Genomic DNA, 14,648 nt, shown 5'->3' with positions numbered 1-14,648 from the left:
GCCTCAAACGCCCGCTGCTGTGTGTACACAGTAAGAACCCTGTACTGCTGGATCTGCATCGGTGTGCCCCCGGCCGCCCGGCTGGACCCTGAGAAAAAAAATTCACTGGGGCGCACAGATACCCGCGGCCCGTCCGCGTGCCCGCTGGTTCGCCGACCGATTGCCGGCAAGACGGCGTGAGCTGAGCGTGGAGACACCGCTCGCGTTCTCACCTGCCGGGCGGCCCTGCGCTCGTACGATGTCTGTTCCCCAGGCCGCGTTGCCGGGTGCCGGTGTGACTGGCAGACTTTGAACACAACTCGAGTGGATAGCGACTCGACCTCTCAGAGCGGACACAGAGATCTTCTTCCCTTACCAATCATGAGCAATCCCAAAAATATCCCATTGTCGAGTAATCCGCATGCGAATTGCCGCGAATGCGAGAACCAGAGTGCCATCGATAAGCGCATCTCCACGGCATCTAGCGTGCCCTCGCCAGCCCTCACCCCGCTGCAGACGCCCTGCTTGGCGACGCCAGAGCCGTCTCGCGTGGGTGCTATTGCTGAAGGTGTGCTGCCGATTGGCTGCCGAGTCCAGCTTGCGCCTCGTTGCTCGTTCCGGGGACCTCGTGGTTGGCCGACAAGAAGGAAGCGGAGTGGCGGCGACCCCGAAAGCATGGAGACACCAGCCACAGCAGCTCCCCACACGCGGGCTGCTTGTTCAGCATCCGTTGACAAAGGGCGGGCGATCACGCGACGCCGGCGCGGACGTATGATCGCTCCCAGCCGCGGGCGCCGACGGCGTTTGGCATCCATTGTGTCCGGCTCACCAATCGGCCGGCGCGAGCGACACGGCCGGGCCTCGTCTGGGCGCGGCTCAACAGCGTCCCGACAGCCCCTGTGCGTGTCGCGGCGAGGCGCAGCGCGGTCGGGTGTCAAGCGAGCAGCGACACAAAGCGCCGAGCGGCTTTGAGGAAGAGCGCGCTGCCGCGTTCCGGCAGGCGCTAGTTTCGGCTGGAGTGCAACGGGGCGTCGACCGAGTGTCAGATCTAGGGGCAGCGCGGGAGGTGGGCAGCGAATCCGCGGGCGCGAAAACTCTGAGCATGGGGGAGGTTGCAGCGTCGCAGGGCCTCGATCGGCAGCGTCCGGGCCCAAATGCAGGGTAGGGTGAGGGCCGTGCGTTGCGTAATGGCACAGGGAAGGCGCGGTCGGCCGTGCGCAGATCGTTGACTTCCAGAATCCTTGGCCAAGCCATGACGCAACAGAGCATTCCACCGACTGTGAGAGGGCAGCGCTTTTGTCTCCTCCCGGCGCGCCCCATCTGCCAGCGCTCCCTTAAAGTTCGGCGCATTCAAACATCCGCTTCTTCTCCCCGACATAGCTTGGCGCACCACAAGATTCTGCATTGCAAACCCCGAACGGCGAGCGCGATCCAAGACCGGCTTCGACGGCATTCCACCGCACCATTACTTGATCACCTCACCAGCTCCTAAGCCCGGTCCGATCTGAGTCAGGTGGTTACTGGCTTTTCCCTTATATTCGCCACCCGTCCCTGACCCGGTCCGGTCCCCACTAAGACGTCCCGCCTACATCATGCTAGCCTGCTATCCACGACGTCAACACGCCGACACCTCTAGTCTCCCGTCGCCAACCCCCTCCCACGTCAACTTCCTCTCCAACCTCCACCACCAAGGCTCCGTACCATCTCCCACCGAGCTTCAAAACGACAAACTGCTGCGCAACTACTTCCAGCAACAATCTTCGACATCGCTCCCCACCTCCTCCAGGCCCGACGCAAATCAGTTTGCCGATCAGTACATGCAGAGCTCCTTCGACTTCTCCAACCCATCCATTCGGATACAGCAGTCGACCCCGGGTACTCAGCTGCCTGACGCATACCCGACCGCCAACCTGATGATGGATAACGGTGCAAACGCACTAAGCTGGGATTTCGCGAACAACGGCCAGCTGAACGCCGGCTCTTCGACGCTCCACTCTTCAGCTATAAACAACAGCCGCCGCACGCATCAGCGGTCGCCCTCTTCATCAACCAACGCCTCGAACGTCTCCGCCACTTCGGCTTACAACCCTGCGTTCCATTATTACCCTAACTCCGAGCAACATCCGTCAACACCACAGGCTCCCAAAGTCGAGTCATCATATAACGCGGAAGATATCTCTGGCACCTTCTCGAACCATCTTCCCACTCCTTCACACACTCCGACTCAAGATACCTTCAACAACACCAACGGCTTCTCGAACTTCAACAACATGAACGTCCACGACGGAGGCATGGCAGCACATATGGCCATGAAACAGGCATTGATGGACCAGCACCATCAGGCCGGAAACGATGGCAACTGCCCTGACTTCGGACACTCGTCCCGGCAGTCGGTATCAAGTTATGGCGCAGACTCCCCAGCCACTCCTCACAACGCCCAGGAAGACTACAGCGATGACCGCTTCAAGGTGCCGTCCAATGGTGAGAAATCCTATCCGCGGGTCGAGAACTGGATCGATGAATACTTACAATACCCCGATGAATTAGACATGCGGCCAGTTCCCAAGCTTGACCGCACCATGACGGACATCTACGCGGATGAGTTGTTCAACCCGAATGCCATGGCACCAGCACCGACAAAGCAGTCATCGCAGCAGCCTGCCAATGCACTCCTGTCTCCTTACCGGAATGTCATGAACGACAGGCTGCAGGCGGCGCACCAAGCCCGCTCGCAGTCACCAGTCAGCGCTATGTCGCGCGGACCTTCCCCGTTCAGAAATGGCTCACCGCTTGCGCCCCCGAACAACTCGTTCGCGTCGCCGCAGGTCCGACTAGGCAGTGCTCAGCAGCTGCGTGAGCAACAGAAGGCGGAGTCTGACGCGTACGCCCTCCAGCGTAGCCAGCGCCAGCCGGACATGACCGAGCCAACGACTATTTCTCCCAAGGACGCTCTGCTGGACTACCACGAATCAGAGGAGGATGCGAAGATGCCCCTGTTCCCCGAAGCCAGTGCCAGCGACTACGACCACTCATACACGAGTGGCGACCAGGCGCACTACGACGGCTCTTCCGAAGTGTCATATGCAAGCACAGCCACAAGTCAAGGCGGCAGCTGGTCGGGCCAGGGCCCGGCGAACTTTCCATCGGTTTCGGGGCCCTCGCCACCGCAGTCGAATTTCAACTTCGTGGCTCCCTCGGTGCCGAATGTGATGCACGGCCTCAACTTCACCAACACGGCCACGCCGTACCGCTCAGTCACGAGCATGCCCAACGCGGGGCCGGACGAGAACCCGCAATTCCACCCTCAGCTTACATCCATGGACTCCAGCGCCAGCGAGATGCCCGAGTCGTCGCAGACCAGCAACGACGACTGCAGCACGCCGGTGCAGAGGCCCGACAACCTGCACGCCGACACGGGAACATACACCTGCACGTACCACGGGTGCTCGCTCCGGTTCGAGACGCCACAGAAGTTGCAAAAGCACAAGCGCGACGGGCACAGGCCTCACCCCCCGACTCCTGGAGTGGGATCCGGGATGACGTCAGCCCAGCTTTTGGCTCGCAACTCGCAAGCGGGTCCTCACAAGTGCGAGCGCGTCAACCCGACGACTGGAAAGCCGTGCAACACGATCTTCTCGCGGCCCTACGACCTGACCCGTCACGAGGACACGATCCACAACTGCCGCAAGCAGAAGGTTCGCTGCGCGCTGTGCGTCGAGGAGAAGACGTTTAGCCGCAACGACGCCCTCACCAGACACATGCGCGTGGTGCACCCCGAAGTGGACTTCCCCGGAAAGCACCGCAGGCGGGGCGGCGGCAGCTCCTACGAGTAGGCAAAGCAGCGCGCTGCTGGAATCCTGTCCTGCCCTGATTCGGCCGAGCGCCGCGGTGATGCAGCGATGAGTCGGCTACCCGAGCCTTCGGATCCTGGAGCCGCTCCCTCGCGCAACTTGGAGCAACTGAGTTTCCACTGGAGCTCCAACGCGTCATAGGCGCTCGCTTCCACGCGCTAGGCCTGCGTCATGATCTCCGCACACGACGTCGACGACCACATACCTCCGACGCGCTTCTGGCGCATAGGCTTCGCCGGCGACATCATCGTCTCGTGAGATCCGCACCGCTGCATCGCGTCCATTTCCTAGCTTCCGGTTAGATTTCTTTGTCTCACATTGCTTTCCGCGCTCGGTGCAACGCACTGCGATGCGCTGCGATGCGCGCATTGCCCTGATCGCCGTCTCGCGACAGCGACGGCCGGCGTTGTTTCCAGGCTAGTCTATGTGGCTTTCTGATATCACCTCGCGCGCATCTTCTTCTTCGGCTCTCCTGCATTTCTTATCTCCTTGCGTCTGGCGTTGAGCGTCATTATCAAGCTTGTCAAGAGCGGGGCTGGTCATTGTCTGTTTTATTGATTTCCAAGCAAGCGAGCGAAGCAAGAATGGGGCTACCATTACTACGGCTGTATTAATACCACACCCTGCACGACGAGAAGGATGATGACGGATTTGAAGCGTGTTACCGCTACGACGAATTGCGACGATTATTGGAAGTGTGCAACACAAAAAAATATCCATTTTAGCGACTGAAGATTCAGTTCTTCTTGTATCATCATCTCATGTCTCGACCACCAAAAGATTGTGTACTTTTCTCTGCTTGATTTCCTTGTTCCTTATCGCTGTTGCTTTCTTCGTCTCATTTCCCGGGTTTTGGTTGGTGCGCAAGGTAGAAACGGAGTTCTCAATTTGTAGGTCATATGGCTGGATTTCTATCGATTGTACCAACAGGGCGGAACCTTCTTACTGGTGTTTTTGGTTAAGTGGACAGATGTCTGGTGATTTTCGATTTTGGCTGTAGCGGACTACTCGATTAGCGAGCGTGTCATTATACCCTTTCTTCAGGCTGAAGGCAGATTCAACATCCATTGCTTTTCTCCAGACTCGTGTGCCGTGGACCCATATTATCCCACAACTTCACTTGGAGAGCAGCGCATTAATTGCATCAGTGGATGCAGCCCACGATTAATGTGGTGCCGATATCGTGACCATCCTTCCCCCTCTCCCCCCATTTTCCCCGAGACAGATCCTCGGCGGGTCATGTGCATGATGGGGTATGGTGACGCAAAACCTGCTTATCCCCATGCAATGATCTTCCCATCGTGCCTTGCTTTTCCGCTTGCGGCTCTCAGGGAAAGGAGGGGGAGGGGGGAGCATGCACAGAGCCTCATCATCATCATCTCCCCTTCCACTTTCCCACCGGCCGGGCTGGGCTGGGCGGTTTGTTGATCTTGTTTTTTGTTGGCTCCCCATCAGCCCGTACCCCTTTTCGGCCCGCTCTGCCGCGGCACTTGGGTTTTTCCCCTCCCCTTCTTTGCGTTCGCTTCGCTCATCATCATCATTGTCGTCAATCGCTCCACTTTTATCTCTCTGTCTCCTTCGCACCAGCCCGGCCGGCCGCGGAGTCGGGAAGGGTGCGTGCTGCCCTGTGGTGCGTGTGGGTCTTGCGTTGACAATGGCGGAACGGACTGCCCTCCGTGTGCACACGCACACACTACTCTACTCACGACGCTCCAACTAATCAATTCTGTTTTCCTTGTTGCCCTGCCCTGCCCTGCCTGCCCCGCCGCCCCATCATCTCCACGTTTGCGGTGTGCCCTTCAGGGCTACTAGTACGGAGTAGGTCTTTCAGGGCTTCTTTGAGTTCTGTTTGCTTGCGATTCGACGCCTTGCTATTGTTATTGTTTCTCGTATGTGTATTGAGCCCTCTCGGCTGATCATCGTGCCGTAAAACACACCGTAACATTCGCTGCTGCTACTATTAGTTTTGCCCCAGATGCTCAGCCTCTTTCCTCCCCCGCACACCGGTGATGGCGTTGTGTCTATGTCCGTTCGTACAGCATGCTATCGGATCTACAATATCCGATTCACAGCCGTTGAGGGTTTTCACATGCATTGGGGAGGGGGGCGAATATGCATGCATGTAGACAGAATTAGACGGGGGAAGGAAAGACGCAGAAAGAAGGCTTCTGTAAGACAATCCCCGTAACGACAAAGTCCAATCGCACTGGTTGGACGCTGACTGGCCAAAAACCCTGGATAAGCTGGAAGTTTCGCGAAACGTTACGGCCGGTCGACCAGTCACGCGCCGCGCAGGCGCAGCGGTTGTGGCTGTGCCGTAACAGCGCATACTGCACAGCCAATCGATACGTGACGAAAAGAGATGCCGAGGCTTACCGGATGAGGAAAGCGGATGCGTGGCCAGGTTTTGCCAAATCCGCACCCCCTTCCCCACTCAAAAGCCGCGCCACACACGCCGGCGGCGGCGACGGCGGCGTCGTCGACAGAACGACAGACGACCCCACACGCCCCGGCACGTGTCGGGTAGGGTAGTGCTGCCACTAGCCCGGGATGCCACACACGCAACCAAAGAGAGCTTTCATCGGCAGTTTCACCATTGGGCAGAGCAAAAAGAAGATGGCCATCGGATGGAGACGATTCCGCCTGCACGCTGTGGGCTAAGTCTCAGCTTGCAACGCGTCAGCCACACCCATGCAGCGGTGGAGATCTTTCCATACTTACGTCCGCCAACCAGATTCCCGAGTCATTTCTGCTGCCTATCCTATAGGCTTTGATGATTCGCTCTCGTTCTTTCTTCTCTCCCTCTCTTTTCGCCACCGCAGATTCACAGTTTGCCCTAACCTTGGATCTCACCGCTATCGAGAATAGGAGATGCCCATGTTCAGCTCAGATCGGCCGCGGCTCGGTTTCAGCCGGATCGGCTGGGTACATACAGCTGTACAGCTGGTCCAACGACGACCGCGCGGCCCATGAGCCCAACCCCCTTCTAGCAGACATGCATGGCCATGAGGCGAGTGCATGCATAGTAGTAAACGGGCAACGAAGAGTCTTTGTGTGTGTATGCATATGCGATCGACACTGTTCAGTGCGCAAAAGGGCAGCTGCCCAAACACTTTTGTTTTCCTTTCTATTTTCAAATATCGGATCCCGCGGATGTGGAGCCGAGGGCATAGGGAGTGAGAGGGTACGGGCAGGCAGCACTACTATGGGTGGCAAACAGCAAACGTAGTTTGTTGAGGCTGATAGACCTGCCTGTTACGCTTTGCTGCGGCTGAACTGTTCGCCGAGAACCAAAAAAAAAAAAGGGCTCAGAGACATGTGAAAGACTAGCAAACAAAAGCCGACCAGAGCGAAAGACGCGTTTGACTAATGATCCCTCGGCTGATGCCTTCAGAAGTGTCTGGCTGTTTGTCAATAATGCTCTGCCAATAATGCATTGGCCACGTGAGCATGGTACCTGCGGCATCTGGGGTGGTACAGTCATGCCACCGGGGCTACCCACCAACGCAGGCTACCACCACACCACGTATCAACCCGGAACATGCCTTTCGCATCGCGTGCCTGGCCAAACGCGAATCCGCTCTCATCGCTTGCGAAGGTCCGAGTTCGAATGACTCAGAAATATTGGGCAGCTGCCTGGACAAAGCGAACGCGCGTGCGAGTTTGGGGGGAAAAACGGAAATTGCCCGATCGGGCAGTCATGAGACAACTGGTGACGTTTGACGACGACGACAACAAAAAAGCCGATGCCGGCGCAGTTCCGGCTACCGCACGCGCGGATAGTCTCACTCAGAAAGCCCGTCCCCGCGGTCAGCGCCCTCGATACAGAGGGATTGGGGGCGTTTTCGCTTGGTGGATTGATGTGGTAATCAGGGCCGCTGTTTGGAGGGTGCGACGTAGTGGTGGTTCTCCATAACTTTAGTTCCCGCATCCCCCGATCTGCTTCCGGCCCGTCAGATTCACAGAGAGCGGGACAACCCAGTGATTGGGCCGGGCCGAATGGCCGACCCAAGACGTCGCAGATCCACCCACCGATATGCTCTCCAATTCTCGATCCAGTGTGGCTTTTTCGGAGAAAGGTGTGCATTTTTTCTTTTCTTTTCAGCCCTGGCTGAACTAGTGGTTTTAGGAGCGGATTCTTCCTTCTTGGTCAAAGCGATCCATGCGAGAGCGCGAAGGAAGGGGTAGCGTGGTAGTTCGTCTGCACGCTTCGCTGCCCCCTCTCCATCTGCGCCGAAGGGCATCGACTGGCAAGCCCATCGTGACCATCACTAGCGCCCGTGCTCTCCATGCTTCCCCGGCTTCCCATGCCCTGTGGCGCAGCTAGCTAGCCCCACACCCTTCAATGCATCTCAGCACCGCATCGCATCAGCAGTCGGGTGCTGTGACCAAGGACGACTCCCAGTCAAGCAACGCAGTAGCCGGTGCTCTCCGCATAGACGCAGAAAGAGAGACACCAGCACACTCCATGCAAGACCCACCATCCAAACTCCCTCGACTCTGACCATCCCACCTGCCATTCCCCACCTTACCCTCTGTAAGAACACCCACACGCATCCACACGTATACCATCCCATCACCCATCCAGCGCATAGTACATGTTCCGCAACGTCTGCATCGCGACCCCCTGCCCCTTCTCCAGCTCAGCCACCTTGCGGCCCAGCGCGGCGTTCTCCTCGCGCAGCGCCTCCAGCTCCGCCGCGACAGCCGCCCGGCGGCGCTCGTGCTCCGCCTCCTCCCTGTCCTTGCGCTCCCTCCACTCCGCCAGCTCCCTCTCCCGCCGCTCCCGCTGTTCCTCCTCCTCCCTCCGCCGCCGCTCTGCCTCCTCTTCCTCCCGTTGCCGCTCCCGCTCCCGCCTCTGCCTCTGCTCTTCCTCCTCCTCCATTCGCTGCTGCCGCTCCCGCATACTCGACGCCATCGACTCCTCCATGACCAACGTCTCGACCGCCCTGCTGCTCGCAGTGCGCTGGTGATGATGATGATAAGGAAGCGGTGCCGTCGTCGTCGCCGCCGTCGCCGTCGTCACCGGCTTAGTATCCTCCATCGCCACATCTTCATCCCCACCAACACCCCCAGCCGTAGCATCAGGCACCACTCCCGACGAAGGAAGCTTCGACCCTTGTCCTTGTCCTTGTCCTTGTTGCTGCTGCAGCATGAGCGGCTCCTCAAGCTCGGCCAGGCGCCAGCGGAAAAAGCCGTTTTCCTCGCGCACGATCGCGTTGTCCTTGCGCAGCGCGTCGACGTGCCGCTCCAGCAGCTCGAGGCGCGCGGCGAGGGTCTCGAGCGTGAGCGGGAGCAAGGTGGGCGGCGGCGCCGAGTGTGCGTGGGGAGGGGGCGCCGAGGGGTCATTTGGGAGAGGAGGCGGGAGGTCGGATTGCGAAGGGTGGTGGGAGCGGTGGTGGTGGTAGGCGGCGTGAGAATGGTGATGGGGAGGAGACGATGGAGGGCCGGGGGAGTGGGGGCGTCTTTGGTGGTGGTGGTGTTGGGGGAAGATGTGCCGTTCTCCCGGCGGCGGCGGCGGGGGGTACCGCTCCCGCTGCTGCTGCTGCTCCTCGAGGGAGTTGAAGCTGTGCCGCTTGGCGGTGGGCGACTGCGGCCAGCCGCGGCCGTGCCGCTCGCTCGGCGGCGTGGGCGAACGGTACCGGTGGTGTTCGAGGGGAGGGGGCCCCGGGCTGGGGAAGCGGTGTCTGCTGCCTTCGCCTCCTCCTGACCCCGAGTGGTGGAAGGGCGAGTGGTCGAGCGGCGGGGGTCGTTCGGGCGGCGGGCGGTTGTCCCGCAGGCCGACGCTGTTTCTGAAAAATGGCTTTTGGTCGCGGCCGCGAGCACCAATCAGCATGTTGTTGCAAAGTTCACGTAGCATCGAGAGTAGTAGTAGTAGGGGCAATTCGGCTATCACGTTTCCACGTCCTTGAAAAAGGCATGGCCCGACAAGGCCACAGCCTGGGTTCCCTCTCTTGCGAAAATAGAAAACGACGGCCGTGAGAGCGCGTATTGATACATACATTAAGCGAACACACGTTAGCGGTGGCGCGGCAGCGGGCGCAGACGTGCGTCTTGAAGCCGTAGCGGCGCATGGCCTCGCGCGAGTAGACCCAGCAGCCGCGCGGGTCGCCGGCGTCGCGGCACTGCTCGCACGCCTCGGGCGCGGGCTCGCCCTCCTCCGTCTCCATGATGCGGCCGACGTGGGTCCAGTTCATCTTCATGGCCGGCGTCATGTGCTCCCAGGCGGCCTCGGACACGGCCCACCAGCCTTCGCGCGTCGACGAGGCCGACGGCCGGCGCCAGTCATTGACCCCGCCAGTGTACGTCTTGCGCCGCTTGGGCGGGAAGGAGGACGAGGTCGGGGATGGGTTGGGCCCGTTGGAGTAGTCGTCGGTGAAGGCGCGCTTGGGCGGCATGGCGGCGGCGGGTGGTTGCGGCTGGGTGAGCTACGTGGACGCGTCGGACGTTTCGTGTCGCGAGAGTACAGGCACGGCAGGCAGGCGGTCCTGCTTTTTTGTGCTTTTGTGGACGGGATCACGAAGCCTCAAGACGGACCATCGGGGGCGGACAGCGACCTGCGGCTGGTTCAGGGTGTGCTGAGGGCTGCGCAATGGGGAGAGCGGGGTGAAGAGTGAGACGAGGTGTCGTTGTCGCGCTGTGGTGGAGCGCAGCTGCAGCAAGCAGGTAAGCAAGCAGACGTCGCTTGTTCGCAGTGCTTCCTCCACCATCTGGCGCCAGTTTGTGCGTCGCTCTCGCTGCGTCTTGTACGTCGATGGCGAGACATATCCCAAATAGAAATTGGTGTCTTGCACGAGCAGGTTGCGTAGCTTCCCCTCGAGCTGGGCTGTCAACAAGTTGTGGCCGAGCACTGCCGCAGTGCCGTGGCGCCGGGGCCGGCAACGCTTCGGATGCAAGCACCCGTTCCCGTCTCGAGTCCAGAATACAAGATTGAATTGACTCACGGCACAAGGTCCCATTTTCTCTTTCGGATATGGGAAATCGCACCTTTTTTCGCATCAGTGCGTGTTTGTTAAAATTGGTCTGGTGTATAGTGTGCTTCTACGCATTACGGCCTTGTCATTTCACCTGCACCTCACAAGCTTGATCCCTGCAGCAAACCGAAACTGTACAATGCATGTTTTCCAAGCTACAGTTGGCTATTACTCAAAGCGGCATTGCACTTGTTATGCTTTACGTTAATTGCGTCCACAACAGATCTCCCAACTCCTTCGATAATGTCACAAACAGTTTCAAAATCCGTTAATGCTGATAATTGAGATATGTTCATTTCGGAATATGTGCAATTCGAAGACTAAAATTCCCATCCTCCATCCCATCCGCACACAGACCCAGCGCTACTTTCAAAATAGCAGCCTACCACAAGTCCGCCGTGGCGTCCATGAAGGCCTGGGCAACCAGCTTGTGGACGGCCAGGCCGGGGTGGTAGGTGTCGGTCCAGACACAGCTGGTGCCGTCGCCACTCTGGCACGTGGCGTCCGTGGCGCCGTAGCTCGTGGGGTCGTTGATGACCTTTTCGAACGAGGGCGTGGTGTTGAAGACCTGGCCGGTGGCGCCGCTGTTGGCGGCCTGGAACGCGGTCCAACGGGTGTGGAGCGCCGTGTTGTAGTCGGCGATGTCGCTGCGCATCTGCGTGAGCTTCGTCTCGTCCTGCGATGCGAACGCCGGGGCCTTGTCGAAAGCTGGTTCGGGTGTTAGCTGGGTTCTACATGGAAACATGCAGATGAGCAAAGGTTAAGACATACGCGGCACGGTGAACAGCACGAATTTCTTCAAGCCGGCATCGAACAGGTTCTCCAGCAGCTCGACGTAGCGGTCCATGACCTTCGTAATGGGCGTGGTCGTGCCGTCCCAGAACGACTCGCCGACGTCGTTGATGCCGGTCCAGAAGACAACCAGTGAGTCCGCGGTCGGGATGGTGCCGTTGACGTACTGGTCGAACTGGTCGACCTGGTCGTCGACGCACGCGCTGGCGTAGCTGTCGACGATGTCCTTGTCGGTGGTCGCGCCCGAGACGGCGAAGTCGTAGGTCAGCGTCAGCGTCGTGTTGAGCTTCGACGTGACCTGGCCGACCCAGTTGAGGCCGCCGCTGGTCGTGCTGCCGGGGAGCGAGACGCTGCCGAGCGGGCTGCTGGCAGAAGGCGCCTCGCCCTGGGGCCAGAAGCCGACGGTAGAGTAGGAGTCGCCGCTGTTGGTTTCGATGGTCAGTTGTGGATAGACAGATGGGAATGGAGGGGGGAGCTTTACAAGACCAGGAGGTACTTGGTGTCATCGGTCTGCGCGGCGACGGGGGTGGTGCTGGAAAGGAATAGAGTTGCCGCCAGCGGCAGGGCTTGAGCGAAAGACTTCATGATGTTTATAGAACGCAACACTATTATTACAACCAACACTATACACGAAATCGATCCAAACGGAGCCGGCAAACGCTTATAAGGACATTCTTCACGCGCCACGGCAAAATTAAAGGGCGTCCGCACACGTGTGTTCGTTTATAATAGAGTGCATGGACGGGTCCATATTGGCGAGGCGATGAAACAGGTGGTGTTGTTTCGCATGATTGGCGGAAATGGCATCGTCTGGCTCGAGCGCCCACTGTTCGAAACATCGGGTGCGGAGCGCTCCGCCTAAACGGGATAACGGCTTCAATTGCCGAGAGCCCACCTATACCTAGTCGCGCGGCCAAGCCATGCTACTTAATTTGCTCTAGCCGACATCAGGATATCTGGGCAAAGCGCGACTGAATGCGGAGAACAAGAGCCGCCATCCATTGGCCTCTCCTTAAAAAGCACCGAAGAGTCCGCGCGTCTTTCTACATTACCAGCATGCCCGATACTGCTGTTCCAGTAGGACAAGGCGATGAACAAACTCAGCTGTTTCACGCAGTTTGTGGAGCTTGTTCGCAATGATCGCCAAAGAATCAATGCTATTCGAACAGGAAATACACATGGTACGGACGACATGCCCCAACCGGTATCCACTTCTCCCTGGAGTGCTAAAAGCAATCGAGTACCATCTTCCTTCCATGCCATCATCAAAAGTCTGGATCAGAGGCAGTCTCACCGCCTTCGTCGTCCCCGTCGTGGGCATCTGCGCCACCACCTGTGGTTCCATGCGCTCTGCCGAACCCAAAAAGTCCTGTAGCGCTTGTGGCGGCTGCGCCATCAGACCTACCGATTAGCACACCTCTCCTGGGACTCCTCCTCAACACGACGCGTATTTCACGCACCTCCTTTACCATTTGAAGGCCCTTACGGAAGTACTCGACCTCGTCCTGCTCGATACATGCCAGGTTCCACTCGGCGTTGGGATTCCGCTCCTCACTCTTCATAGTTTCGAGTAAGCCGTCTACGAGCGCCCGCTGATGCGGCGACCGCAGCGAGTTGTACTGCTCTGACACAGCGCTCGACTTGGTTCCCTTGCTTACGATGCGTAGCAGCTCGTCGGGGCTGTATGGTAGCGTCACCCGGCGCGCGTGTGCCCATGATGCCTCGGCATCCGGATTACTATCCTTGCGGAACCCCCAGCCATAGAAGCTTCTAGTGACGGGGCCCGTCGCGTTGCCCAGCTGCTGTTCGATCAGCCAGCGAGTATTAGCGCTGTAGCGTACAGAGTCCGTGGCTGAAGCGTCGTAGTATTTTGTGGAGATACGGTTCCAAAGTGCATCGCCGGACTCCGGTACATCCATTTGTTTCTCCAGCTCTAGTACAGCAGCACCGTCTTCTTCTGGTTCATAGTGCTCAGTGGTTGCAAATGGTTCGGATGAAATCACTTCACTCTCATCGTCCGAGTCTGATTTTGAACCTGGACTGAAGACAGACCACTTGGCGTTTTCATGAGATAAGGAGCCCGCATTATCGTTCAAGACTTCATCATCATCTCCATAATCTGCTCTAGGCACGGAAAACAGCGCGACCTGTTCCAGATGCCTTGCGATGTGTCGCTTCAGAGAAGTGGTTTGGCGTATGCAAAGGTTGCAGGTTCCTCCGGTAGCTTGAGTAGGTCGCCGGAAATTATAAAGTAATGACGGTGATTTGGACAAATGAACAGCGTGAGAGTGCTCCATGTGCGCTTCGAAGTCAGCCTGCGTAGAATAGGTACCATGGTTGTCGTCTCCACAAGCAAAAAATATGCGATGTTCCTGAACCTCATGCGCGTACCAGGTATCCCGATTGTCAAAGAGATGGTCTGAGAGACTGCATTCCTTGTGCGTACACACATAGGGCTGCAGATCAGTCAAGAAGTGGCGTCTGGTGATCCATATCAGTAAGGGAGTCAGTGCATGAGGTTTAACATCGTGGCTGACTAACTTCCATTTGTCCTCACTTGAGATTGTCACCGCGATTTGGCAGTACGGACAACGAAAAGTGGTTTTGAAAGACCCGTCTTTGTCCTTCCGCGGCCGTGGGGGAACTTCTATCTTGAGCTCTCGGGTTGCTTCACTGGCGACTATAGAGTCGTGAGCTTCAGAGCCGGCAACAGACGGGGCGAGGAGTTTGAGTGGCTCCATCGGAGGTAGCTGAGGGAGCGTTGTGGCTTTCGAGTACAAGGTCTGGTGGTCGCTTTCCGGCTTTTCTATGCCATCCTTCTCGCTGTTATTCCTGACCACAGGAAGTACGTGTTGCCTTCCTTTTATTCGAATGGCTGGGGTGATGTTCTGTTGGTGTGATTTGCGGTATTCGAGCAACTGCCGCCTCCGGGTAACCATCTTGGCCAGGCGTGCCGCCACATCTGGATGAAGCCGGGGGAACTTGTCCTTCACGTAGGACAAATCAAAAGTGTGAAAGTGTGCGGTGGTGTCGGTGGAGTTATCTTTCAAAC

At 58.3% G+C, this 14,648-nt stretch overlaps 4 protein-coding genes across 4 annotated transcripts; 1 reads left to right on the top strand and 3 right to left on the bottom strand.

Moving 5' to 3' along the window:
• Nucleotides 1–1,571: 1,571 nt before the first annotated feature.
• On the top strand, nucleotides 1,572–3,812 carry SLS55_002261 (uncharacterized protein; the record flags this gene model as incomplete). The annotated part of the gene is made up of 1 exon (XM_066773743.1): nucleotides 1,572–3,812. One exon carries the CDS (start codon nucleotides 1,572–1,574, stop codon nucleotides 3,810–3,812), a length of 2,241 nt encoding a protein of 746 aa, XP_066636310.1.
• A 4,594-nt stretch (nucleotides 3,813–8,406) lies between these two features.
• SLS55_002260 (uncharacterized protein) lies at nucleotides 8,407–9,690 on the bottom strand (the record flags this gene model as incomplete). The annotated part of the gene is made up of 2 exons (XM_066773742.1): nucleotides 8,407–9,536; nucleotides 9,684–9,690. 2 exons carry the CDS (start codon nucleotides 9,688–9,690, stop codon nucleotides 8,407–8,409), a joined length of 1,137 nt encoding a protein of 378 aa, XP_066636309.1.
• A 1,496-nt stretch (nucleotides 9,691–11,186) lies between these two features.
• Nucleotides 11,187–12,181, bottom strand: SLS55_002259 (uncharacterized protein; the record flags this gene model as incomplete). The annotated part of the gene is made up of 3 exons (XM_066773741.1): nucleotides 11,187–11,512; nucleotides 11,576–12,018; nucleotides 12,177–12,181. The coding sequence occupies 3 exons, from the start codon at nucleotides 12,179–12,181 to the stop codon at nucleotides 11,187–11,189; spliced, it is 774 nt and encodes a 257-aa protein (XP_066636308.1).
• A 680-nt stretch (nucleotides 12,182–12,861) lies between these two features.
• SLS55_002258 (uncharacterized protein) lies at nucleotides 12,862–14,337 on the bottom strand (the record flags this gene model as incomplete). Its single annotated transcript, XM_066773740.1, has 3 exons — nucleotides 12,862–13,770; nucleotides 14,047–14,077; nucleotides 14,138–14,337. The coding sequence occupies 3 exons, from the start codon at nucleotides 14,335–14,337 to the stop codon at nucleotides 12,862–12,864; spliced, it is 1,140 nt and encodes a 379-aa protein (XP_066636307.1).
• Between the last annotated feature and the right edge of the window lie 311 nt (nucleotides 14,338–14,648).

Source organism: Diplodia seriata (genome assembly GCF_021436955.1).
Source record: "Diplodia seriata strain FDS-637 chromosome Unknown scaffold_2, whole genome shotgun sequence".
Taxonomy (NCBI): domain Eukaryota; kingdom Fungi; phylum Ascomycota; class Dothideomycetes; order Botryosphaeriales; family Botryosphaeriaceae; genus Diplodia; species Diplodia seriata.
This window is presented reverse-complemented; position numbering and strand designations above follow the sequence as displayed.